Below are 26,087 nucleotides of genomic sequence, written 5' to 3'. Positions count from 1 at the left end.
TTACCCTTATATTTCCGACATTTCCCGCCCCCATGTTTCCCACTTTTCCCTCTAGTTTCTCACACTTTCCCCCTTACGTTTCCTGCCCTTTCTCCCCTCATGTTTTCTTCCCTTTTTTCATTCCTGTGTCCTGCCCTGTCCCCCTCACATTTCCTGCCTCTTTAAATAACTGGCAGACGGGGGTACAAACTGACTTGTGTTTCTTCGCGCGTACTGAGCAAAGCTGCAATACTGCAGTAATGAACCTATTGTCTATTAGCGGACATCTGAACATATACCTCAGAATGGAGACTCTCGCCTGCCCCGCGCCAGAAACACGCCGTGCGTCGGGCAGGACGGGGTGGTACTGGGAATGGCAGCCACGGGCGGCCGGGGCTTTGGAAAGAAAGCCTGAGGGGAGCGCTGGAAGACACCACCTCCTCGAAGCAACGGCCCCGGCCGCCATCTTGTGCGTGGCGCCAGCCCCTGCAGCGCGGACTCCGCTCCGGTCCCGACGGCTGCGCCTGGGTACGCGTTTTCTGGGAAAGGCAGACGCTCTTTCTGTCTCCGTACGCTCTGGTCTCGGCTGAGGCCACCCCCGTTAGCAACCAGCCGGCAGCGCAGACCTTCCCACTGTGGCAGCACCGCCTCCCCATCTCCCTCCCTCCCGGCATGCCAGTTCCTTCACGCCTGTTCCGGTTCGGCGGCGCGCGGAGATTGGCTTTTCGATCCCGGCGGCCGGAAGCGGGACACTTGAACGGTAACGGTCTCTCTAGGCTGCTCTACTGTTCGGTCGCTGCCTCGGGACGGGGTAACACTCGGGGGGGCTCCTGGCGGCAGCGGCCGAAGGAACGGGGTGGGACTTGGGGGCCACCGGGCCGTAGCGCCCCAGGGAATGGGATGGGACTCGAGGGTCTTCTGGCCGCTGCGATTCGGGACCGCGGCTCTCCCGCGCCTATCGCCGGGCAGCCGTGCCTGGCCCGTGAGAACAGTAGCCGCTCCGCCCTCCCCGGGGGCTGCAGCTGAGTCCTTTCCTGTGCCCGAAAGCATGAGCGCGATCTGCGGTCTCCCCTTGCAGGTGCTGAGAAGAGCTGCCCGCGTCCTGCGGGTCGCAGAATGGCCGGAGGTGACTATGAGGAAATTCTCAAGTACTATGAATTACACGGAACAGTCGGTACAGGTGGGCTCACTCTGTGAATGCAATCAAGTGTGTGTGATGTGTCCGCTCACCTCAGTGTTTATCTGAGAGATTAACTGTTACTTCAGAATCTGTGGGTCGTGTTTTATCGGTGTATTTTGTGGGCAGAACTGTGGAAATGTAAATGAAATGTGGTGGCAGCAATTGCTTCTTCCTCTAGAAAAGATGCTACATGCTGTGCGTATGGTATTTGCTTCAGAGCGACTGAGATCGTCGTCAGGATGAGAAAGTTGGTCACCTTGCAGAGCTTTATATGTCTCTGTTTCAAATTCTAGGTGGGTTTGCAAAGGTAAAACTTGCGCAACATCGTCTCACTGGTGAAAAAGTTGCAATAAAAATCATGGACAAGCTTGCTTTACAGGTAATCCAAAAGATACTTCAGAGTTGGTAACATGCTGTTCCTGTGGCGTTCTCAGGAACATGGGTGCGACCTGTCACTGTGGGCTAGCGGTAGATGCTGTAGGTTTGAAATAATTTTAATGGCACCACAAATCCTGTGCCCTCATGTGGAGAGGGCAATGTTCTCTGGCTGTAAAACTGAGGCAGTTACAGCTTTAAATATTAAATAACTAAATAAACTACTGTAAGTCAAACAGAATGCTGATGAGAATAGTAGCTATTGTACATCTGCCCCTTTGGGTTTTGCTGACCAGTGTGTGAGGAGGGCTGGTGAGCAGTGATAGAGCTAGTGCTGGTTTGAGTTTGAGCAGTTCTGATGTGCAGGCTTACTGTGATCTACAGGCTGTCAAACTAATTGGCAATTCCATACCTTGCTATTGTGATCTTTTAGGATGACTTGCCTCGTGTTAAATTAGAAATTGATGCCATGAAGGACTTGAGTCACCAGCACATTTGTCGGTTGTATCACGTGATTGAGACACCCAAGAAAATATTCATGGTTTTAGAGGTAAGGAATGGTGTTTCTGCTGTGGCGAAGATCTCTGGGTTTAGTCACAGCAGTAGATGGTAGCAGAGGCCAAATGAAACAATTCTTACAAAATTATCTCAATGGTGAGTGTGTCCAAGATGCCATAGTTTAGAAATGAAGCTGACAATGTGTTCTGTCTCATAAAAGCCATTTTTTACTGTTTGCAGTAAGCAAACTGACTTTAATTCCCATCTCACACTCCAAAAATAGCACCAGCAGGATATATGGAACCTGAGAAGTGCCACTGAGTTGTCACCTTTGGGCAGTTTCTGTCGCCTGTGATGGCAGTGTGATATGGCTGTGGCAAGCACTGGGCAAGAGTCGAGCTCTTGGGCTTGTTGGATCTGTTGCACACTGGCCTGGGGCATGCCTGGTTGCTGCTGGAATAAAGCAGAGGGAAGGAAAGAGAAGAGTGCCTTCTTGCTGTCCAGTGCCCTTGTTCATGTTTAGATATCCTGACTGTATCCCAAATGTAATCTTTTTTTCCTGCTTTCATGCAGTACTGTCCTGGAGGAGAGCTGTTTGATTACATCATTTCTAAGGACCACCTTTCCGAGGAAGAAGCTCGCATATTTTTTCGGCAGATTGTTTCAGCAATTGCTTATGTGCACAGTCAGGGATATGCCCACAGGGATCTCAAACCAGTAAGTCTGAACAGGAGTCAGATTTGCACAAATACTGATGAAGACCCACTTTCATATGTCTGAATGGAGCTGGTGTGAGTTGTGTCTTCTCTGTTCTCCTGTGCTTAGAGGTCTTTAGCTAACATTTGCTGAAAGTGTTATTTCTACTTATTGCTTTGTACCTCAACTGAGCTGGATAAAGCTGTATCTGAGGAAGGAGCTTCCTCTGGAAGAGATGTAGAATAGTGCACTCCAGCTGAGAGTGGAGCAGACACGGATTTGACTTTGGCTGTTGCTTAGGCATTTTTACTATCCTCTTTATTCCAGCTTATACCCAAGGGGAGTTGTTATGGTTTCTCTCTGTTGTGCAAGCTGTTCTGTTCTGACAGTCAAAGGAAAATGTGACTCCCACAACATAAACAAGTGAGAACTGGGCAGGGGGAGAGATGTACCACTGATTCTGTGGCTTTACTGTCACCACAGGAATTAAGTGTGGGCTTAGGGAATGAAAGCATTGAGACCATTTCTCCTAGAAGGGGTTAGAAGTTTGCATGTTCAGAGACACTGATAACTGAGAAAAGCAAATCCTTAGGGTACAGGCATTTTACTAGACAGCTCATGAAATCCTTGTCTCCAAAGAACTTCTCCCCGGGCAAAGCCTTCTGTGTACCTCTTGGAAGGATTTGGATTGTAGCTGGAGACCTGACAGATTCATAGGATTATGAGATAACTTGGTTGGGAAGTGACTTCTAGTGGCCTCTGCTTTTATCTCCTGTTTAAAACACTTCAGACCAAACTTCTTCATCTAGTCACATCTTGGACCTCTCCCTAGGATGAGGCAGCATAATGTTGCTGGGAAACCTGTTAAGCTCTTCACTTCCTTTTTTATGAGAAAGGCTTTTTCTTAGTACCAGTCTGAATGTCTCCTGATCCTTACTGACTGTCATCATCCCACCATGTGCTTCTATGGAGGGTCTGGCTCTGTCTCTATGCCCCCTTCATAAGAATTTAAAGGCTGCCATGAGGTCTTCACTGAAGCTTTATCACCTACAGGCTGAACAACCATCTCTCCCTCAGTCTCTCCTCATGGAACAAGTGCTCCAGCACCCCGGACAGGCTGGTGTCCATCCACGGAGCTTACCTCAGCTTTGTGTCTTTCCTGTGCTAGAGGGTGGGCAGAAACTTGATGGGCTGTTCTCACTGTGCTGAACAGATGGCAGTTGGCTTCTCCCACTTTACCAGCTCTGCTTCTTTTCACACCACCTGGGATATCACTGGCTGCCTTTTCTACCAGGGCAGGCTGCTGCCTCACAGTTTTTGCTCTCTGTCTAGCAGCCCCCCAGGCCTTTCTGAGCAGGTAGGAGCTTGTATTCCCCACTTGGAGTACAGGATATATTCATTAGCAACAGGTCAAAATCTCTAGAGGAGAACTTTAGGTAAATTCTGGCTGGTAATGGCAAGAAGAAATAACACGTAAGAAAATATGGTTTCTTGGATACTTGGTGTTGTGGAAAAATTCATTACCACTTTCTCTTTTACTAGGAAAATTTATTGATTGACGAGGAACATAATCTGAAGCTGATAGACTTTGGACTTTGTGCAAAGCCAAAGGTAAGGGTGTCAGTTGCTCTTGTAGAGCAGAGCTAAATCAGCTACAGTGCTCACATAAGAATTTCAGGCATGACTTCAGGGTGCAGTGCAGAGCCTTGCCCTGATTTTGAACTGTTTGTGTAGTTATTGTCCCACTGCTAATTGCTTGGTAGGCCTTTAAGAGTGTGAGACAGTTTTGCATTTTCTGAGCAGAATATCAGATTTTCTCCTCTTACACTTCATCTTTCAGATTGCCTTGTGTGTAGAGTATCTACTCCCACAAAGGCTTGCACTGTAAAGATGATGCTGGTGTCCATTTTTCCCCAATAACTTTCAATGGCAGTGTCATTTTCATAAGATTTGTCCATGTGTGGAGATTGTGGATCAAGTCAAATAGATTCCCCTTACCTTTACAAAGCCTCTGGGTCCACATGGTTGTACTGAGTTGTTTACCAAGTTTAAAGTTGGTTTCTAGATTACTGCTCTGTTTGTCGTCTTCACATATGAGATGGGTGCTGGTAAGAAGGAATTTGATGGGAAGAAGGTCTTACTGATCCAAAGTCCTCAGATTGTTTTAGCTGAGTCAAGTTAAAGCACCTTGCAGGAAATCAGGAGTATTAGACCACCATCTTGTTGGTACAATGTCATCTCACTCTGATCTGCTTAGAACAAAGCCCAGGCTAAGGAATAACATGTTTTTAATAAGGAAGCATTTTCATGGTTCTTCATGAAGTTATTGCATTAAATATTTATATAAATATCCAACCAGACTCATGCCCAGTGGCTCTTGGATTACTGATTCCCAAGTTCCATCTGTTCTCTTTGTGGTCACAAAGGGAAGTGTGCCTATCAAAGGAGGAGCTGCAGAAAAGGCTGCTGGGATAACATGTGAAGGAGCAGCTTGGCATCTGAACATTTATGGGATTCTCCTGGTCTTGGACAGTTTTTTGCCTAGTGAAGCCATATATTATACCAAAGCAAAATATCAGGTGACTGTATATACACAGCACTGGAAAATGAAGCCTCTGAGGCCTTTAATATGTTGTTGCTAGAAGTCACTATATGTGTTAGAGCCAATGCTGCTGTGTCATCAGTTTTCTGTCTTGTTCTAGGGTGGCCTTGATTACCATCTGAACACCTGCTGTGGAAGCCCAGCTTATGCAGCACCAGAGCTGATTCAGGGCAAAGCATACATTGGCTCAGAGGTAGATGTCACAATTGTGGGTTAGGGTGGTTTTTTTCCTGCCCACCATGTATTTAAAGGTGGTAGGATTCAGATATACTCCCTTAGTGTCTTTCTTCAATGTCACATTGCCTCAGTGGCTCTCAGAAGCTGTGTGACTGAGAGCAGTCACAGCCTGGAATAGCTCTTGACCACAGATTCTGCACCTGGTTTCTTAATCCCTGATTAAGAAACCTTCACTGTCCCCAGGTGTTGCTCTGCAAAAGATAACTTAAATTCCTTCCTTCTACTATGTTATGCCAAGCAGCAATTTGTTCTGTTAATTTTCCAAGTTTTACTGCAAATTTCTGTGCAGTCTCAATATCTCGTGTACTTTGCCTTTGAAATTTTGTATAAAAACCTGCTCTTTGTACTGTGCCATGTAGGAAAATTAGAGAGAAGAAAACCTGGGGCATTTATCCAGCTTTGATTCTATGTCTAGAACATTCTACATGCCCTTGTCAATCCATTCAAAATGGTGCAATTGCAATCTCCTCAAACTTCCCAACTGTCTGTGCTGTTGGATAGAGTCAGTCTTTTCTCCTTTACCTCCTTTGCACCACTGTCTCTGGCCTCTAACTCTTGCTTTCTTTTTGTTTTCCACAAAGTCAGTGCTTCTCAAACCTCCTTTTTCCTTATGATTGAAGTGGGAGTTGCAGTATGAGGCACGTAGGCCTTGTCATGGCTATACTGATAAGAACCAGTGGGGCTTTAAAGCTGATTGTAACTGTACTGACAGCTGTCATAATCACTAATACTTTTGAGTACAAAATCCCTTCTGATGAGTTTGATTTCCTTTTTTTCAGCGAAATCCTTGTAGGTTGAAAGTAATGCAGCAATTTGGCGACCTAAGGAGAGGGTAATGGTTTTACTAGTGCTCTAGTCTGAGTGAATTGAAAGTTGTGTGCTTTCACTTGGACTTGTAAGAGTTTTCTGTCCAGAGTTAAGGAGCCTACTTTCCAAGAGTTGCATGTGGGCTTTGCCAAAGGAGATAATGTTGTCTCTAAGCTGTTTTAGACAGATGAGCCTCGTGAACTCTCACTTTTATTTTTTAGGCAGATATTTGGAGTATGGGAGTACTGCTGTATGCTCTGCTGTGTGGCTTTCTCCCCTTTGATGATGATAATGTCATGGCTGTCTACAGGAAGATCATGGTAGGTATTGATGGTATTAGAATACACAAGGAACAGGAATCACTAAGCATTATGGGAGATTTTTGCTTTCTGATGCCAGAATCTGTTGAGCTGTGCCTTGAGCAAAAAGGCTTATCTGATGAATTTTGTTATGCTTTGCCACTGTTTTGATAAGTATTTTGTGGATTTGTTTCTGTTTTCCCTCAGCCTGTGCAGTACTCTAGCTTGGTCCTATAATACAGTAGAAAACTGAGTTTCAGGAGAAGCATTTTCTTGCTAGTGGGCTGGACTTTTATATTGGAGTGTTTATCTGTCTTCTCCCTGTATTGTATGGATTTACTAAAAAAGTACTCTTAAATGTCAGCCATTCTCATGTCTAGGAAAAGCAGGATTCTGCATCTGCTATTATGCTTTCCTCTTCCAAAAGGAGTTGAATAAATAGTAAATAGTATAATTAAGTTACTGGTTCTTTCCCTGTAAACTCCTCTTGATTTGGCTAAACAGCGATGTTCCTCATCACACATGCACCTCTGCCAGCCACTTCTGAGCTGCCATAAAAATCTGTTAGTAAAGCTTGCTCTGGTAAAGTGAGTGGGATGATGAACAACAGTGTAGAGTAAGGACTTTGGATTCCTCTACCTCATTCTCCTTTCACCAAGAGTCTGATATGTCTGAAAAAACACCAAAAAAATCCCTCCTTGAGAATATTCAAGGACTACTTTGGCAGGAGGCAGCTGACACTGGTTTGCACAGGGAGTGTTTTCAGGGTGTATAACAGTCAGAGCTCTATAAAGCACCTGGTCTTTTCATCAAAGAGTGTGGATTTTTAATCTGGAATTGGAGTACACGTGAGTATCTTGACAGAAAATCTATAGGAAGCTTAGTCTGAGTTGTTGGAGAGAACTTCAAAAAAATAAAAAAAGGGAAGAAACCAAAAAAGCAAAGACTATCTAATCCAAAGAGATTGTGTAAAGGTGCTAATGTTCAGATGAGATGCCTTTAAAATTACATGACTTCCCTACTCATATAGTCATAGAATATCTTGGGCTGGAAGAGAGCAATAAGGATCATCAAGTCCAACTCCCTGCTCTTTGCAAGACTACCTAAACTAAACTATATGATTAGAAGTGTTGTCCAAATAACACAGGCAAGCATTTACAGTTTCTCAGTAAAACTGCTATGAAGTGGAAAGAGCTGGGTTGTCAATAGACTTGAGCTGCCTTTCCTTCTCTGCTTGTGGTGTGAACTGTGTTGTCTACCCAGAAGCTCAGTGTACATTGAGAACGTATCCACTTATAAGCATGCTATCATAGGATGACAAAACCCTTTCTGCTGCACATTACACCAAGATGCAGAACCTGCTAAATGATCCAACTGCTTAAGGCATTCATTGAGCAGAGAACTCAGATGTGAAATGGAGACCTTAATTAAGAATATCAAAGATGATTCTGTGTACAGTTGTCCAACATGGACGGGAACTATGAATTGAGTTGTTTGGAGTGACACAGTGTTTGCCAGTGGAATGTGTTGAAGTGAGCTGAAACAACAAATGAGGTTTTAAACCTTAGTCTGGGAGCAGTCAAAAACCAATCATGTTGCAGGTGTTAAGATGCGTGTTTGCTATTTCCACTCTGAATTTGTTTTAATTTTATGTGGTTGTGAATTGAAAATTGTTTGAAATGAGGACACCCACTATTGTGGAATTTAATGTCACACATTTTAAACCCTGAAATTTATTGTAGTCTCGTCTCGAACCTGTTGCTCAAATCAACAATGTCAAAATCTGCTGCTTGAATCTAATTAAGATCATATGACTTACATGCAGTGTTAATTCCCTGGAATGTTCAACGTCTCTTCACTTGTGAATACTTAAATCAGTGTCTTGACTTTTTGGCTGAAAAATTAAGCTGTGATGTAACTTCTGTTAAAAAAAATGTGCTTCTGGTATGACGTTATGCACCTGGTAGATATCACAACCTATATACCATCCAGTACTGCCTACAGTACAACAGATGAGAATTTCTCTGTTATGTCATCTTCTGTAGCAATATACTAAAAACAAAATGTAGATTACCTGTGTTACTTAGTTTCATAGTAAAGTTGTGTTGTAAAACAGCTTGCAGAACGACTCATAAATAGCTTACTAGTAGTGTCTGTAAAGATGTAACTGAAATTCTTTAATCTGTGATGTCAAAGCAATACATGCTGTGCTTAGAAATGTAGCTGCATATAACACCAACTATTTTGTTATTAATGCATTTATCTGTAGAAAGAATACTGCCATTACAAAATGATAGCTACGTTATTTGACAATGACTTTTTACTACTTTTTTTTTTCTCAATTTTTGTTGAGAAATAAATGATTTTTGGTGGTGAATTTGGTTTTCAGCTACTATTACACCTCACATCTGGGAGCTGTTTTCAATTTTCTTCTAATCAAAAATTAAATAAAAACCAACAGTAAATAATTATATTGAAAAAAATCTCACTTGCTAGATCTGTAACTTTTCTCCTGTCTACTGTATGAGATCAAAAGTTTAGCGTTAGATGTCACCTATTCAAAAAACAATATCTTAATACTGAGGGTGGTGTACTTTTAGTGTCTGAAAAGTAGTGATTGCAGTGAATCTTCACGTTTCAAAGTGCTAATATCAGTCATTCATACTCCAGTATGTTTGCACTTCTACAACTTCAGTTCTGAGTTGGTATGATGAACCAAGGCAACGGAGGAAGGAGCAGATTAGCTGCAAAAGCAGGTGGAGATGCAAGTGTCACACAAGCAGATTGGATGAAAACTGCAACTGGTGATTCAAACATGACATTTTCCTAACTAATGCTGCTGGGTTTTAGTACTGCCATGACATTTATGCAAGTCACTCTTAAAGCTAAATTCACATGTTCCAGCTGTTTTGGTTTTTTTAACAAAGTATAGATGGCACTATTGTCCAAGTAATTTGGTAGCTCCTTTTGAGGTTCAGTGTTAGCTCTAAATCCTCTTCTTTTTGCAGAGAGGAAAATACAGTATTCCAAAGTGGCTCTCTCCTAGTAGTACACTGCTCCTTGACCAAATGCTCCAGGTAAAGGTATTGTTTCTATTCAATAGATGTATAAAGTACTGTTGCATTGGTTCAAAACATTACATCAATGAAGTATTTTAAAAACATTCTGTGTTTAAATAAGAAGTTTAATTCTTACAAATTTTGGAAGAAGAGATTAATATTCCCTTCAGCTGAAAAATCTTTGAGAAAACTGTTTGATTACAAAAATAACTAAGCAAAGTTGAAATGATTTAACAAAGTCTTCAAACAGCATGTGTTTGGTTGTTCTTGATGTGATATAAAAACAAGAGCTGTTTTGTAGTGCAAATATACATTTGAGCTACACCTAAGGCATCTAGCCAATGCTGCATATCCCTGGGAGATCTGTCTTAACGGTAGGTTCTATAACTGCTCTTCACAGCTAAGATCTTTGAGCATGAGCTTCCTTTTGGTGAAGCTCTGAAACAGTACTGGTTTCTCGTTTTGTCCCTAACCCTCCTAACATTCTGTGTAGAAGATGAATTGTTTCTTCACTTTTTCTCCACAATTTAAGTATCACTTTGATTTTTATTGCCCACCAGGTTGACCCAAAGAAGCGGATTACAGTCCAACACCTGTTAAGTCACCCTTGGCTCATGCAAGGTTTTTCTGATGCTGTTCAGTGGCAAAGTAAATACCCAGTAAGTACTCTGGTCAGATGAATACTAAAGCATTTCATATAGCTTTTGCTGGCTTACTACCATCCTCATAGTGCATGTTATGAAATTATTTGTTCCAAGGTGAACTTCGAGATGGCTGTGGTCTTTTCTGATTCTTTTAGCTGTCGAAATATTATTACTTGCTCTTGATTTCTCTTGAGAAGAAATTTAAAATGTGCTTTCATTATATTCTGCAGCTGAATCTGCAGAATAACAGAATTCTCATCAAAACATGAAGTACTTCCACGTATGAATGACCAGCTCCTTCTCTAGTCTGCTTTAGCAATACTTCATGTAATGTGCTGTCTCAGTTTTGGAGACAAAACTTCAGGAAGGAAACACTCCAGAGAGAGTGTCTCCTCCAAAGGGAAAAGGGCCTCCCCTTTTCCTCCACCAATAAGACAAGTGGGTCACAGCAAGGGAAAGTGGAAAAAAACGAACTGTTTATTAACACCAAACAAAAACAGGGTAGAACAGGGGAAAAAACCCTCAAAATACAACAAATTCCCAGAGAGAGAACAGAGACATGGGCTCCGAAGAGCCAGGGCCACCCCGCAGGCCCGCCGGGGCCAATGTGCAGGTGAGGAGGGAAGGGAGGCAGTGAAGTAAGGGGGGAAGGGAAGGGAAAAAGAACACAAAAACCAACAGAACCTTTTTCCCACTAGCTGGAACAGAAAAGAAACCCAAAGAGCAGCACAGCACTCCCAGCACACTCCTCCCGAGCCCCCGGAGCCCCCAGCCCCAGCCATTAAATGTTCAACTGACCTGCACCAGGGTCCCATGGCCCCTCCCCACAGGTCCATCTTAAAGGCACTGTGCCCCTGGGCATTAAGCAGACGGTTAAGGAATAAAACGGCTTCATAACATCACCTCAAGACACCTCAGGATGCTAGATGTGTTTATGTTTTATCTTGTATGCAGTCCTCAATGAAAATTTGAATAAAAATTCAAATTTCATTGAAAGAATATTCATCCTGTCACTCTATCACTTGTTTTCTTGTGTGAGAGACAAAGGCAGTATGGAGAGGAAAAAATCCAAAATAATCTGGCTGTCAGCAGAAAGTGCTGAGAAGTTCCTGCATGTTGACAACCAATGCTTCCCATTGCCACCAGATGCCACTGTTACTCTAGGTAAAGAACAGTTTGACTGTGCTTGCACCATCAGTGCCAGCTGGCTCTCATAAAGATGGGCATGGCTCGTAGCTTTGGGTATTTATAGACAGATGAAAGCATAGCTTCCATTCTAGTAAAAATCTTAGCTGCTTTTGGATGGCTTATTTGAATTCATAAGCTCTCACCTGTGAGGAGCCAGGCTGTGAAGTTGTTGAAGTATGACTTCTTCAGTCTGCTTCCTACAATGTTTAGCTGTGATGCTAAACATTTGAAATACAAGGTCTAAAATCATTGTTGACGATTTGCTCAGTCCACTGGGTTTCACAACAGTGTCACTGTCAGATATGGATTATGGGGCAACTTGAAAACCTCACACTTCAATATCCATTGTGTTCTTGCAGCTGGAACATCTTGATGAGGACTGTGTAACAGAGCTTTCTGTGTTTCATGAGCAGAGCAGGGAGACTATATTGCAATTAATAACAGAGGTAAGAAATGTATGTGAGTAATTTACAGCAATTAAATACAGTAATAGAGTAAGTAAGTTTACTGTGTTATCAGACCAATACGTATATATTCTAAGTATGATATTTTACATACATTTCAGATTTAAGGAGCCCCTGCAGAACTCCAGAATCTGGCTGTAGCTTGTAACTACAGGCTACTGGTTCAGAAGTTCAAATTTGTTTATTTCTTTTTCTCCTTTAATTGCGATCTTCATGTTTCCTAAATCTTACTGTTATTTCCCACTATGGTAAAATCCTTCTGAATCTCTGAAAGTCAGAATAGACTTGTAGAAAGTTATAGTTGAACAACAGATACCATTTGCTGGGTTAAGTCTTTGCTTTGAAATGGTTCAATAAAGAGTAGAAAAAGAAAAAAAGATAAAAATGTTAGAGCAACACCCAGGCAGTCTGCGAAATACAGGGTTTTTTTGAGTTACTATTCACAGATTTTTAAAAATAGTGAGTATGTTTAGTAATTTTTGACTACAAATGACAAAAGTTGAACTGAATACTTCTAGAAGAATTGTGCAAATGTTAGCAATAACACTGCAGGCTGCAGAAAAGACTTAAAGCAGGATGTGAACTCCAGCTTTTACCTGAATCTGAAAATTCTTCCTTAAAATTGAATTTTCCGCTTCTTTGTACTTGTTAGCAGTGACAACAGTTTTGGGTTTTTTTAAACACTTGGGTTTTCCACATAACTGTAGCAGAAACAGACTTTTAAAATGAGTGTGATACTTATGATAGATTTGGGGAGTTAATTCTCCTTGTTCTTCAGTTATAGCAAATAATCAGAATAATCTGTCTACAGAGGGAAAAACCTTTCCAAATGGGTTTGTGATATTTGCAAAATGCTTTACTGGAAGACTTCTAATCCCTCATAAGTTATTCAGACTAACTGTGCTATGCTGCAAAGCCATCAGAAGTGGTGTCTCTGTTCCTCACACACACAGAGTTGCTGAAAATCATGCAAAAAGTTGGCACTTGGGGAAGAATGGGCAGGAGTTACTTCCAACAAGTATATACTCTGGCTGAAGTATTGAATAAGCTGAATTATTAGGTTTGCATTCACTTCAGGAGATAGATCCTTACCTCCAGCATTTCCATGCTACTGCATGAACTACAAACTAACTTGGAAAGAACAACCAACCTAGTGCCTTTTTCTTGGTCTCAGACACATAATACAAATCACTTGAAGTCTGAAATTACACTTATGGGTAATGAGGGTTGCATATCAGGTAGAAAAGCTTGTAAAGACATAAAAATTTTCAGAAGGCTGAGCTTGACTTGTACTTGCAATGTTTCCAAAGAGGAGATTAAAATACAAAATACTTTATTTTTTCCTGACCCCACAGTGGAAATATGACCACATGTCAGCAACATACCTCTTGCTTCTATCCAAGAAGGCTCGTGGCAAGTGTGTTCGTTTAAGGTTTCCATGTCTAACAGGGCATGCCAGTACCATGGTGTCGACAGGCCTTGAGGTAAGCTTGAGTTCAGCAGGACAGCTTCTTGCTTAAAATCCTGCTCTGCATTGACAAAGCTCTGCCTGGAGAAACATTCTGGTGCTCTAAACATCAGGAAGAGAATGAACCTGAGCTTAGCTCAGCTGGTTAGAGTATGGTGCTAATAACACCGAGGTGATCTTGATCCTCGTATGGCCCATTCACTTAAGAGTTGGACTTGGTGATCTTTGAGGGTCCCTTCCAACTCAGAATATTCTGTGATGTACGCAGTCAGCCACAGTCTTGGTCACTAAACAGTTCGATCTTCTCATTAACATGATTTAGCAAGCTGGGCTGCTTCTATGGATTGGCTTTACTGGAATAGCCATCTGGGAGGGTATGATGCATCAGGTGCTGCAAAGAATCCCTCCTTGTTAGTGGGCTCAAATCCCCTGTTCTCTGGCCTGGGTGATCATTCCAGACCTTGTTCTGCAAAGATTAACTGCACTCTGTATTTGTCTTTATGTATTTTTGTACCTTGTGGGTTGCATTTAGTAAGGAAAATCTTTTGATACATCATGGTATGTTACCTGGGCAGTATGCTCGGAGACAACATGGGCACTATGTGAGCTGGTGGTCAAAGCAGAGGGAGTCATCCCTTTCTCATCTGTTTCACTTGAAAACAGAATCCTAGGGAGGACTCTGTTTACTTTGAGTAAAGAAATGTGTTGCTGCTGTTTTTCTGATTATTTGAATTCTGAAGCAGTTTTGTGTATCTTGGGGGAATTTCTATTCCTGTAGTTTGGTAACGATAGGGCCCTTCAGAACATGGCTAAAGTTGCTAAACTCCTTGCAATGTGATATATAAATATGCAGCTATATGTGACATCAGTGATACTAGTCTATTCAACAAATTCCAAAGCATTCAGTGGAATTGCAGACTTGTGTTAGCTGTTCCCCCTTGAGACAAAACATCTGTGAAATGGTCTGAGTGTCCTGCTTTCTGTGTAGAGGCAAGCACTCAGAATAAATTCTTAATGTATTTGATTTAGTTGCTTGTAAATCTTTTCAGTTCACCCATACAGTGTTTTTGAGATGAGAATTCTAGGGTTACTAGAGCTGCATAATAGATCATGAATCGTAAGTGTTCCTGAATATGCATAATGTGATTTCCACGATCATGGTGGGTTAGCTTTCTTCACACCGATGACTAAGGTGGAGGTTGACTAGGTTCAGTTGTGCCGATACTGTGAAGCTACTTCATCTCTAGTGATGTCCAAGGTAAATTGGCAAATGCTAATTAACATATGCGTTATGCCTTCCCAGGTGATGGTGAAATTCATGTCTATGCAATACAGCAATCCATTGGTCCTTCTGCAGTTCTCAGGACACATTTAACTTGCCTGAGTGTAGCTACTGGGTGAATATCAACTGAATTTGCTGAAACACACAGTTAGCAAAGCTCTCTAATTGGACCTGGTCTAAGGTGAAGACAACCAAGCAACAGAACTTTTAACTTATCCATTTCTGAATTTGGCACAATCTTCTACATAATACTGCTTGTTTTCAAGCAGTTTGATGTAGAAGCATATTGCCAAATATTCACAATGCCATGATTACATCTAGAACACAGTAGCCAAGGTGTCCTGATCATGCATACATGTTTAATGGAATGTGATTTCAACTACAGTATCAGGCTCCTAGCTTCTTGTAGTTAGCAACCCTCTGGTAAGGGCTTTTGAGTAAGGCATCTTAGAAGCCTCTGGCAGCTTATCAGAGAGCTCTCTATTCCACTAGGAATGAGAGATCTGTTCATTGTGATATCCTTGATATGGGGCAGCAGAAACTTACCTGCCCGCAGAACACAGGTTACTAAAATGTCATTCCAGCTTCCTAAAATGGTATCCATTCCAGCCAAAGACTGACAATTTAAAATGACTATGTACAGTTTCACTGAAATGGTATGAAATAAGTCCTTGGGAACAGTTTCCTGTAAATAACAGAAGGTGTTAGAAACTAAGGATGCTTTGATATATATCTGCTTGTATGTGGTCTGAACCGTGAAGGTTAGCAACCTTGGCTGAAGTTACAAATACATTGATTTAATAAATGACAACTTTTGAAGGGACAGAGCTAGCCAGATGAGGGATTCCAAATGCAAGTTCCAATTAGTGTTGTGGATTCAGTAGTCATATATTTTAGATATATGTGTTTACCTTTATCCAGTCCCTCTGGACATTACTCCATTCTTCTCTTGGATTCTTTCTGGATTATTAGGGCTTTTGGTAGAACGAGGTTGTGGTCCAAGCCTTGAATTCAAACGTGGGTATTTCTGTGAGTTGCGTCTCTTCTTGACTCAGGTCAAGAAAGATGATTTGGCAATGGTGCTTTGAGCATAGTTACACATCTGCTTTTGATACAAATGACAAATCAACAACAATATTAAAGTTGTATGATAAAACTTAGGTCACCGTCAATTGGAACTTCCATTGTTAGCAACTTAGAAAGAAATTAGATTTAGACTTTAATGGCAGTCTTTTCTGACAAAATCTTACTTATAAATGTGCAGTGGAATCTCAACTGAATATTTCTTTTCAGTCTGAAAAAACTGTGGTGTGTGAAGATATGCTAGACTGCAGCGAAGTACCATGTGCATTTGTATTAATGGAATTTACAGATACAGCTTCACTGTTTGAAGAATCTCTGTTAGAAGGAGTTACTATAAATACTCATGGAATGAAGCAGGTGTTTAATACAGTGTTCTTAATCCAAAAGATCTTATTCTCATTGTACATAAAAATTAATGTCTATGTAAATGTTTGGTAGACCCTAGCCTAGTGGAGTTACAAACTGAGTAAAGAAGTGTTTTAAATATGTAGCTGAACATACATTGTGCCTTCCTCTAGCTGTAGGTAATTTGACTAAAACTTGAGCTTTGAGCATCTGGAAAATGAGTAAATAAGGATTTTAAAACCAACAGGAAAAAATAAGGTGCAACAAACAAGGTCTCAGACCTAGGCTAGAGCTGGACAAATACCTGAAGAAGTGCAACCTGTCTGTATTGGACAAGAAAATCAAATGAAGCAATTAAAATTTTACAATTAAGCCAAATGAAAATTGCTAGCTGTGCTTAGGTGAGTTGGTGATTAATAGTCTTAAATATGCAAGCTAAGGAATTTAGAAGAGCAGGTAAAGAAGTGGCAAATTGCTTGCAAACCTTGTGAGCAAATTATAGTGGGAATCAGAAATATTGAAGAGTTTTTAACTACTGCTCTGTAGTCAAGCATTGTATGGTATTTTTAACCTGCTTCAGAATTTCCTTGTCTGTAACGTTCCTGAATGTGATCAGAATACATCAAGGGATAACTTTTTTCTTTTCTTTACATCTCTTATAGTATTCGAGGCCTGATGCCCAACTGGAGGATACAGAATTCACAGTGTCAAATCCAGTGACAAGAAAAGTGGCATCAAAGAAGCATAAAAACAAAGAGAATGTTGAGACAGTGTCAGCTTTCAGAAATGAAATGCCCTTTGCACTTCCTACTCCAAAGACTACTTCTGCAAAGAGTCAGATTGAGACACAGGTACAAACTGTTCCCCTTAGGGCACCTGCTTTCAAAGGTATGTAGAATGTTACTAATGAAAGCTAAGAACAAATATGTTGCTTTGGAATCACTGAAACTCAAGTATGAGCACAATACTTGTTCATCCAATACATCTGTTTTGGGAACACTGAACTTTTTTTTGCCCTATGTACCACTCTGGTTCTTCTAGTACATCTGGTGGGGTGCTGCAAGAGTTTTAACCATCCATCAGGGAATGTTACTGGTGTGTTACTTACAAGAGTCATTGCTGCTCTCAATTATCATATGTGAACTCCTTTTTGGTACACCCTAACGTGGAGCAAAGCACTGTGTTCTTAAAGCTTGCACCTGGTTCCAGTTTTCCATGAAGGTTGAGATTACAGTTTCCTCAACACTGTTTTTCCTTTGTGATTACCTTGAATGAAAATAAAAGCATACTTTTAGTTAAATCTGCTTTAACTGCTGCTTCTAAGAGAAATCTAACTTTTGGATTTCTTAAGGTTGCATATCAGCATTTTCACAGGAACAGTCTAGTGTAGCAGTGAAAATGCTTCTGTTAACAACATGTAGGTCTTGCAGCTGTGCAATAGACCACAGAAATCTGTCTAAATTATGTTAGCTTTTCTGAGTTACCAGAAATTTCTGTAATCAGCCTGTCTAGTCGTGTACATATCCCATATGTACATTACCATTTGCTTCAATGATTACCATAAAAGTTTTAGTGTTGATACTATAAATTCTAACTCTGTCCTTCAGATGCCAAGGGCTCCTTGCAATAGGAGACTCTTTAGTTTCAGGTACTAAGGAGCATTGCTCAGGAACAGTAAGTCTTTGCAGGCTGATTCAAGGAATAAGGGATCTTGAACATACTGCTGTTTAATGAGATCATTCATAAAGAATAGCAATACAAAGACTAGTTTATGAGTTTCCCTTAAGATTGTATATGATACTTGTAACATCTGATGTCTGGGTATATTTAGAAACAGAAGAGATACTTCTTGAAATGTGAAATGTGGAAACACTTTCAGCTCATTGATTTAGTGACATTTCTGAGGATTGAACAAAGAAAGCTAGTTCTTTGAGGCCTTGAAAGATCTTTGATTCAGGAAATACGAAAGTGGGAGTATCCACTGGAAATTTTGAGGTTGTTTGTCTGGAGTCAGGTGCAATTCTGTAGAGAGCTGAAACTTTGAACATTGAAGTTGGGTTTCATTGTGACAACTTTTTTGCTGACTGTTTCACTTGGTGCTTTCTCCTGCACCTTTAAAACCATGCTCTGCAGCCACTTTTTAGGCTGCTGTGTAGCATGTACATTGTGTATTCAACATGACTATATAAACTTACACGCTTCACATAAGGGAATTGGATCAGTGAAGAATACAACTACTTGATGCAGTGGATTGCTCAGTATTTATTCATGGACAGTGGCAGAGCAAGAAAGCAATTCTAATCCTCAAATTTCTAATATTGAACTGCATTGGTTACTCTTAAGGTTTGACTTGTAGAGCCCTGGGGAAATCAGTCACTGTTTTAATTTGTAGAGTAGAGGTAGTATTAAAAACATATTTTATAATTCCCAAAATATAGATCTGAGATAGAAAAGGGGGTCTGGTGTTAGAAATAAATTATTAATAATGAGACATTGTCACTGAAGAAAATCCTTTTATGCAAAGACGTACCTGGTTTGGCTTTGATGTTGTCTTTCAGAGAGTCCGTTCACTGCAGTCACCCCAATTAAGAAACTCACAAACCCAACAAATGCAGATGAATTGGCAGCAGCTGAGATTCTTCCCAAAAGAAGGTAAGTATCCAGTTATTTGTGTACATTCCTGATTTAGAGCAGGACTACCTTAATCCATATGCTGCCTGAGAGGCCTTGTTACAACAGCAAGCTGCTGTTCCTATTCTCTTGGTGAAAACCTTTCTAAAACCTCTTTTTACAGTCACTAGAAAACAATGAAGCTAGAGAAAAGTTTTAAAACTATGTAACTCAATATCACCTATTTTTAATAATGTAGCTGCCTTCTTATTCCAGATCTCCAAAGGACTTCCATTTCTAGATACATCTCTAGGTTTGAACTTCAACAGACTTTCCAACAGAAACTTTTATAATACATTGCACTTGATTTCATTTTCTTTGTTCTGCCATGTCTGGTAATATTTTAGTGACATCTCAGAAATAATTAGTTTTTAACACTGAGGGAAAAATAATGGATTAATTTGTTCATGTAACAGGTGTCAGTCAGTGGAATTAGATCTCAACCTTGCACTTGTGGATAGCAGCCAAAAGAAGAGAAAAGCCAAAATACTTGGAAGTCTTGAAAGAGGCCTAGATAAAGTGATCACAATGCTTACACCAAGCAAGAAGAAACGATGCACTAGATACTGTCCAAGGAAACTTAAGGTATGGTTGCTGCAAAGGTCTTACATAAGAACAAGTATTATTATAATATTAATTAATTATATTTATTATATATTAATAATTATGTTGCAATAATTTATTATTAACATCCAGTACCTTCAGAAATGGTTTTGTGAAAACTTCTTTGACCTGTCTTGCCTGAATTCTACAGTAAAGTGCTCCTACAGCATCGCTGATAGCAGGACAGTGCTCCAGTTATCACGTTCAATTATCTGTTAGTCCGGGTTCAGGTAACAGATCCAAGGAGGAGTTTGGCCATTGCTGCTTATAGCCCATCTAAACCAAATGTGAAGGAAGCAGCATGGTTTTAAAGGAGCCCTACCTGACAGTTTTAAATTATGTTATTTCTACAGAGATCCCCCAATAAAAACCTGGTTTCTTTCTACTGGAGAAAAGGCTACTATCTGCACAAAGTGCACACAGGTTGATGGCCTTTTGTGACAAGTGGCTGAATAATAAGGTACAGCTAACAGGCTGTGCATTTATTAGAGGGGCTGAAATGAAAATAGTCATGGCTTCGGGACCCTCCGCCTACAATGGATACCACTGAGCAGGAGACACCTTGAGCCCTTGTGACCCACAAAGCCAGTGCTCCAATTCAACTTCCACACTCCAACATTCAGACCAAAACCAGATATGATGCTTTAAAGGTTTTAGATGTCTACAGGCAAGGTTACCATAAAAGGAAACATTGAGTACTTGCAGTGGGTGACTCTCTGTTAAAGGGCACTGAGACACCCATCTGCTGGCCTGATAGTCACAAGAACTTTGCTGCCTACCAGGTGCTAGGATCTATGATGTTGCTGAGAGGGTACCCCAACTTCTCAAGAGCACGGACTACTACCTCCTACTACCTTATCATGTGGGTTAACAAATGATGCTGCAAGCCAAACAACAGACAGGATCAAGGAAGACTATTAACACCTGGTGAGGCAGGTGGAAAACATTGGTACCCAAGTCATCTTCTCATTGTTAGAGAAAAGGGAACAGCCAGAAGCAGATGCTTAGTGCAGATCAACATCTGTCTTCATGGCTGGTGCCATTGAGAAGGCTTTGCCTTTTATAACAATGGGTTGTACTTTAATGATTGTAGCCTGTTAAACAGAGATGGGATGGATCCACCTGTCTAAAGCAGGCAAGAAAATCTTTGGCAGCCCCTTGGCCAGTTTGGAGAGACAGACTTTAAACTGAAGGACTTGGGAGTGGGATTCAAAATGCTTGTGCCATTGCTTCCTCCTGGTGATTAAGTGACACCAACCAGTGCAGATGTTCCTTGGCTACCTCTCAAGATGAGGATCAAAGGGCAGACCACACTGAGGGTATGTATGGCTGTGGTTATTGCTCTTACACCCCTTCTATGCAACCCAGTTGCTTGATTATCTCTATGAAATGCCTGGACACATACACGTACAGCATGGGCAATAAACAAGAACTAGAAATCTATGTATGGTCACAGGGCCATGATCTCATTGTAATGACAGAGCATGGTGGGATAGATCATGTGACTGAAATGTTGTCATGGATCGCCAAGTCAGTATGATGAGGTAGTGGAGTTGCTCATTATGTGAGAGACCAGCTGTAACGTATTGAGCTCTACCCAGGGTCAGGTGAATGAGTTGAGAGTTTATAGGTGACAATTTAAGGGAAAGTTTTAAATAGGTGACACTGTTGTGCGTGTTTACTATAGTCGACTTTATCACGAGGAGGAAGTTGATGAACCTTTCTGTGGACAGATGGAAATAGCCTTGTGGTCACAGGTCCTATTTCTCCTGGGGGACTTCAACCACCCCGATATTTCTTGGAGGGACAACACGACACAGCACACACAGTCCGAGAAATTCCTGCAGATTACTGAAGATAACTTTTTGACACAAGTGGTGGAAGAACCAACAAGGCAAGGTGTGTTGCTGGACCTTGTACTAACAAACCAGGAGGGACTGAGTGAGGATGTGAAGGCTGTAGTGACCTTCACTGTAGTGACCATGAGATAATGGAACATGGGATCTGTGTGCAGGAAGCAGAGTGGTAAAAGCACTAAAATCCCAAACTTCTAGAGAGTTCACTTCAACTTCTTCAAAGATCTACTTAGAGGAATCCCATGGGATGGGGCTCTAGAAGAGAGGGGAGTCCAAGAGAGCAGGTCAATATTCAGGCATTACTTCCTCCAAGCTCAAATCCATCATATCCCTGTGATAAAGAAATGAGGCAAAGGGGGCAGGAGATACGCATGAATGAGCAGGGACCTTCTAGCAAACCTCAAATGGAAGAAAGAAATGTAAAGATGTGAAAAAAGGGACAGGCCATGTGGGAGGATTAGGAACATTGTCAGAATATGGAGGAATGCGAGTAGGAAGGTTAAGGTCCACTTGGAATTGAGTCGGGCAAGGGATATCAGTGAAAACAAGAAGGTGTTCTACAAGTACATCAGCAGCAAATATAAGATTAGGGAAAACGTGGGGATGCTGTTGAATCAGATAGGTGTCCTAGCAATGAAAGATACAGAGAAGGCAGAATTACTGAATGCCTTCTTTGCCGCAGTCTTGAAGCTGGGGGTCTGGGTGATCCACCTGGAGGCTGTCATTCAAGTGGGAACTTGATAGGCTGGAAAGTTGGGCAGAGAGAAACCTAATGAAGTTCAACAAGGGCAAGTACAGGTCCTGCACCAGGGGAGGAATAACCCCAAGTACCAGAACAGATTGGGAATGACCTACAAGAGACCAGCTCTGTGGAGAAGGACATGGGGGTACTGGTGAATGACAAGTTCACTGTGAGCTGACAGAGTGTCCCTAGGGGCCAAGAGGGCCAGTGGGATCCTGGAGTGCATCAGGAAGAGTACAGCCAACAGGTCAGGGAGGGGATCCTGCCCCTCTGGCCTGGCCAGGTGAGGCTACATCTGGAATGCTGTGTTCAGTTCTGGGCTCCATACTTCCAGAAAGACAATGAGTTGCTGTAGAGGATCCAGCAGAGGACATAAAGATGATAAGAGGCTGGAGCATCTCTTATGAGGAGAGACTGGGAGCTGAGCCTGTTTAGTCTAAAGAAGAGAAGACTTAGAGGGGGTCTTGTCAATTCATATAAATACCTCAAAGGGTTGTCAAAGGATGGTGCCAGACTCTCTTCAATGATGTCCTGTGACAGGATGAGAAGCAACGGCCATAAAATAAACCACAAGAAGTTCAACCTCAGCATGAGGAAGAACTTCTTTACATTGAGGGTGGCAGCGCACTGAAAGAAGCTGCCCAGGGTGGTCATGGAATCTCCATCTCTGGAGGCATTCCAAGTCCACCTGGACACATTTCTATGTCACCTGCTCTAGGGGACCCTTGGCAAGGGGATTGGTTTGCATGATCTCCAGAGGTGCCTTCCAATCCTAGTGATTCTGTAATTCTGTATACATCACTCAAATGCAACTTATATACTTCAGAAGCTATACAAGGAAAAATTTGTACTTGAATCTGTAGGCAACATGTTTGAAAAATATAATTACCATGAAAGAGGGCAGGTTGTTTACCAAGGCATAAGCGATTGTGTAGAAGCCAGTGATGTGTCCCTTCAGCTAACTGGCTGCTGGGATAACTATTACACACTGAGAGCTGTCTGTCAGTCATACAAGTTCAGGACACGATGTTGGTCAGGTTTGTTGTACAAACCTGACCAGCCAGTCAGACAGGAGTGTAGACTGTGCAAATAGTCCAGGAACCTGAGCAACTGGAAGCTGGCTATTCTGTCACTAAATGCCTTTAGCTTCCGCCCTCAGTTTCTCTTGACTATAGTATATGCAAAATTTCTGAGGCATGTCTAGAGACACTGGATTACAGTACAGCAAGACAGTGTAACAGCAGGTATGTCAGGGAATTGCATACATTTAAATCTGAATAAGGACCACAAGAACCACTCTTCTACTGACTTTGCATCCTCAACCTATGTTCATTTTTCAAGCTGTTTTTCAGTCTTGTCTTCTCTTGGCTGCTTCTGTGACTTCAGAAACCAGACAGGACATGTTGGCATGTTACAATTGTCATACACTTCCGCCCGCTACCTCTGGGCATCTGCTAGTTGTTCAAGAGGTCACTTAGTGCACAAGACTGTTCTATGAAGTACTAGATGTGATTGAAAGCCCCTATAACAGTAAATTTAAAAGTAGTAAGTAACCTCTTTTCTTTATACATGAAAAGTTGCGTGGTGCTATGCCCGTTCCTTGATATCAGAAGTACTCTGTCTCAGCTTAAGGCCATTTCCCAACTCGAGCATACAGCAGGGTGATAGTTTGGGGATATTGAAGCATTTGTCATTATGGTTAGCTGTTCTGAAACTTCCTTAGTGAAAACTTTTTACAATGTCTTCAGTTTTAGAAGAGAGATTTTTTTTATTATTCTTATTCCTTAAATTGTTTTAACAAGTTGACTACTTTTAGGCACACTGTAACATTACCACCACTCATCTACTGAATCCAGATGAACTGTTGAATGAAATAATCATTGTTCTTTCAAAGAAGCATGTGGAATATGTTCAGAAGGGGTAAGTGTGAAATGTGATGACTTCAACTTGTATTTGACTAAATGGTCTCTAGTCCAGTCCTTAAAATGCCAATTATTTAAACTTAGTTTCTTGACCCCACTGTAAAATAATCTTTATTGAAATAATCTTTATAGAAAGTGTACAAAATGAAAGTGTTCAGAAATGAATGTGTACAATAAAACCTGCTCACACAGTGCAAAACTATGTTAAGTGTGTTCTACCAGAGCTCTTTCACCAACAGGTGTAAACCAATAGTAGTAGGGTAACTCTTAGGAAAATTTTAAATACAAAAAGTTGTTTTAGTTATAGTCACATGACCAAGTGGGATAATTTTGGAAAATAGTGTGAATATCTTTTAGCTCTCGTTCTTGGCAGTTAAAAGACATTAGCCTTTAGACAAGAGGTCAGTGCATTTTAAAAGGTGTGCAGAAGCCACACACCTTTTTGTGGATTATCTGAATTTGTACAGTTTACTAGCTAAACTAAGCTACTGATTGGTTAGATTGGTTCTTATTTTTGATCAAACTAAATGACTGTTTTCTGAGCTCCCAATGCATGAAATAACCATTGTGCTCACTTTTCAATATGCATTTTCGCAAGTTCTTGAGTATTTCAGTGACGGGTCTTGGTAAAACATCAGAGTATACATCAACATCTGATGTATTTCCAGACTCATAATCTGGAAGGATGCTGGATTGCACAGTAGCACCTGCTCCCATTGTAATAATTCAAACTCTGCATTCAGTTTTTCCTATTTTCACACCAGCTGAGCTGTAACCAGCACAGATGAGAGTTATCTTGTCTAGGAAAAACATGGGAAATTTCCATCAATCCAGCTCTGAGGATGGGAGTCTTTGGCTAGCAGAAGTTCCTGTGGTGCAGTAGGACATTGGTGCTCCATATTGGTTCTAGGGCATAATCATAAATATAGTGCCCTGAAACTACAGTATTCACAAAGCTCTCAGGTGACTAAACTGTGGATCGTTTCACAGTATTCTGAACAGCAATGGGGTATTTTCTTTAATGTGCTTTTATTAATTTAAAATTGCATTACAAAACAAATATGAAATGGTTCAATGAGTATTCTGTTTTCCCTTCTGTTTTACAGTTATACCCTGAAATGTCAAACACTGTCAGATTTTGGTAAAGTAACTATGGAGTTTGAGTTAGAAGTGTGTCGGCTCACTAAGCCTGAAGCAGTGGGTATCCGACGACAACGACTTAAAGGTGATGCCTGGGTTTACAAGAGACTGATGGAAGACATCTTATCTAGCTGTCAACTGTGAGTGGCAGAGTCTTTTATCACGATGTTTTAGAAAGGTCTTTTCAGAGAAGTAATTCTTTGTCACAGTCACAGCTATATGTGAAAAATCTGTCATCTTGGGTTTTTAACCGGCCCTCTTTGTACATATTCTTTCTGTATGCTTCCTTTAATATTAGGTTTGTAATAAATGTTCTGCAACTGCAACTTTTGTGAAGCGAAATTCTGTAAGCCATTCCCTTGCTTGCATATTTTTCACGTATCTGGGTTAAAAAAGTACTGGTGTTTATGTGCTGAAGCTCATTGTGGGATGTCTTCAGTTATCAAGTGCATGGTGCACAGTAATAATCATTTGCATAATTCTCTTCCTGTCGCTGCTTAAGTAGGATTTATTGAGATCATTAACTAAGTCACAGCTGTGGTTCCCAGAGTTACCCTATATGCTCAGTGTTGTACAAAATAGGATGGGCTTCAATAAATGTGAAGTCAAGAGTGCTAGGATTTAAACTGATCCCATATAAAGCATTGCGCTATCTCATTATGAAGCCTCAGTGATGCTTAACAAGCCTGTGCACTTTCTGATGCTCTTGTGTTAACGTGATGATATGAGGATCTCTGAAGAACAACACCACCTTTGAACTGTTGAGAATGGAGAAGGCATTTGTAACCCAACTGTCTACAAAGAATTCAGTGACATCTTTAAGAGAACTTAAGCACCAGAAATAATACTTGAAATATGCAGAATGAGCAAGAACATCTAAGAGGTGGTTGGGGGGTTGCAATCATACCTTAAAAGTGGTGCATATCTCCCTATGCTCGTGCTGGGTGT

The 26,087-nt window shown here is 41.2% G+C and overlaps 1 protein-coding gene across 3 annotated transcripts; it reads left to right on the top strand.

Annotated features, from left to right (window-relative positions):
- Positions 1–651: 651 nt before the first annotated feature.
- On the top strand, positions 652–25,465 carry MELK (maternal embryonic leucine zipper kinase). Of its 3 annotated transcripts, none has more exons than XM_069001411.1 (17): positions 652–739; positions 1,058–1,159; positions 1,453–1,538; positions 1,968–2,084; positions 2,606–2,749; positions 4,271–4,339; positions 5,431–5,523; positions 6,596–6,694; positions 9,682–9,750; positions 10,293–10,391; positions 11,924–12,010; positions 13,384–13,512; positions 16,869–17,094; positions 18,765–18,858; positions 19,293–19,461; positions 23,894–23,997; positions 25,106–25,465. In XM_069001411.1, the coding sequence occupies exons 1-17, from the start codon at positions 652–654 to the stop codon at positions 25,281–25,283; spliced, it is 1,953 nt and encodes a 650-aa protein (XP_068857512.1). In that variant the 3' UTR covers positions 25,284–25,465. The 3 variants fall into 3 exon arrangements, with proteins under 3 accessions (XP_068857512.1, XP_068857513.1, XP_068857514.1); XM_069001412.1 differs by lacking the exon at positions 652–739 and adding an exon at positions 746–790 and having other exon boundaries at positions 9,682–9,756; XM_069001413.1 differs by lacking the exons at positions 652–739; positions 4,271–4,339; positions 5,431–5,523 and adding an exon at positions 746–790 and having other exon boundaries at positions 9,682–9,756.
- The last annotated feature ends 622 nt before the right edge of the window (positions 25,466–26,087 follow it).

The sequence above is a fragment of the Aphelocoma coerulescens genome (genome assembly GCF_041296385.1).
Source record: "Aphelocoma coerulescens isolate FSJ_1873_10779 chromosome Z unlocalized genomic scaffold, UR_Acoe_1.0 ChrZ, whole genome shotgun sequence".
NCBI lineage: Eukaryota > Metazoa > Chordata > Aves > Passeriformes > Corvidae > Aphelocoma > Aphelocoma coerulescens.
This window is presented reverse-complemented; position numbering and strand designations above follow the sequence as displayed.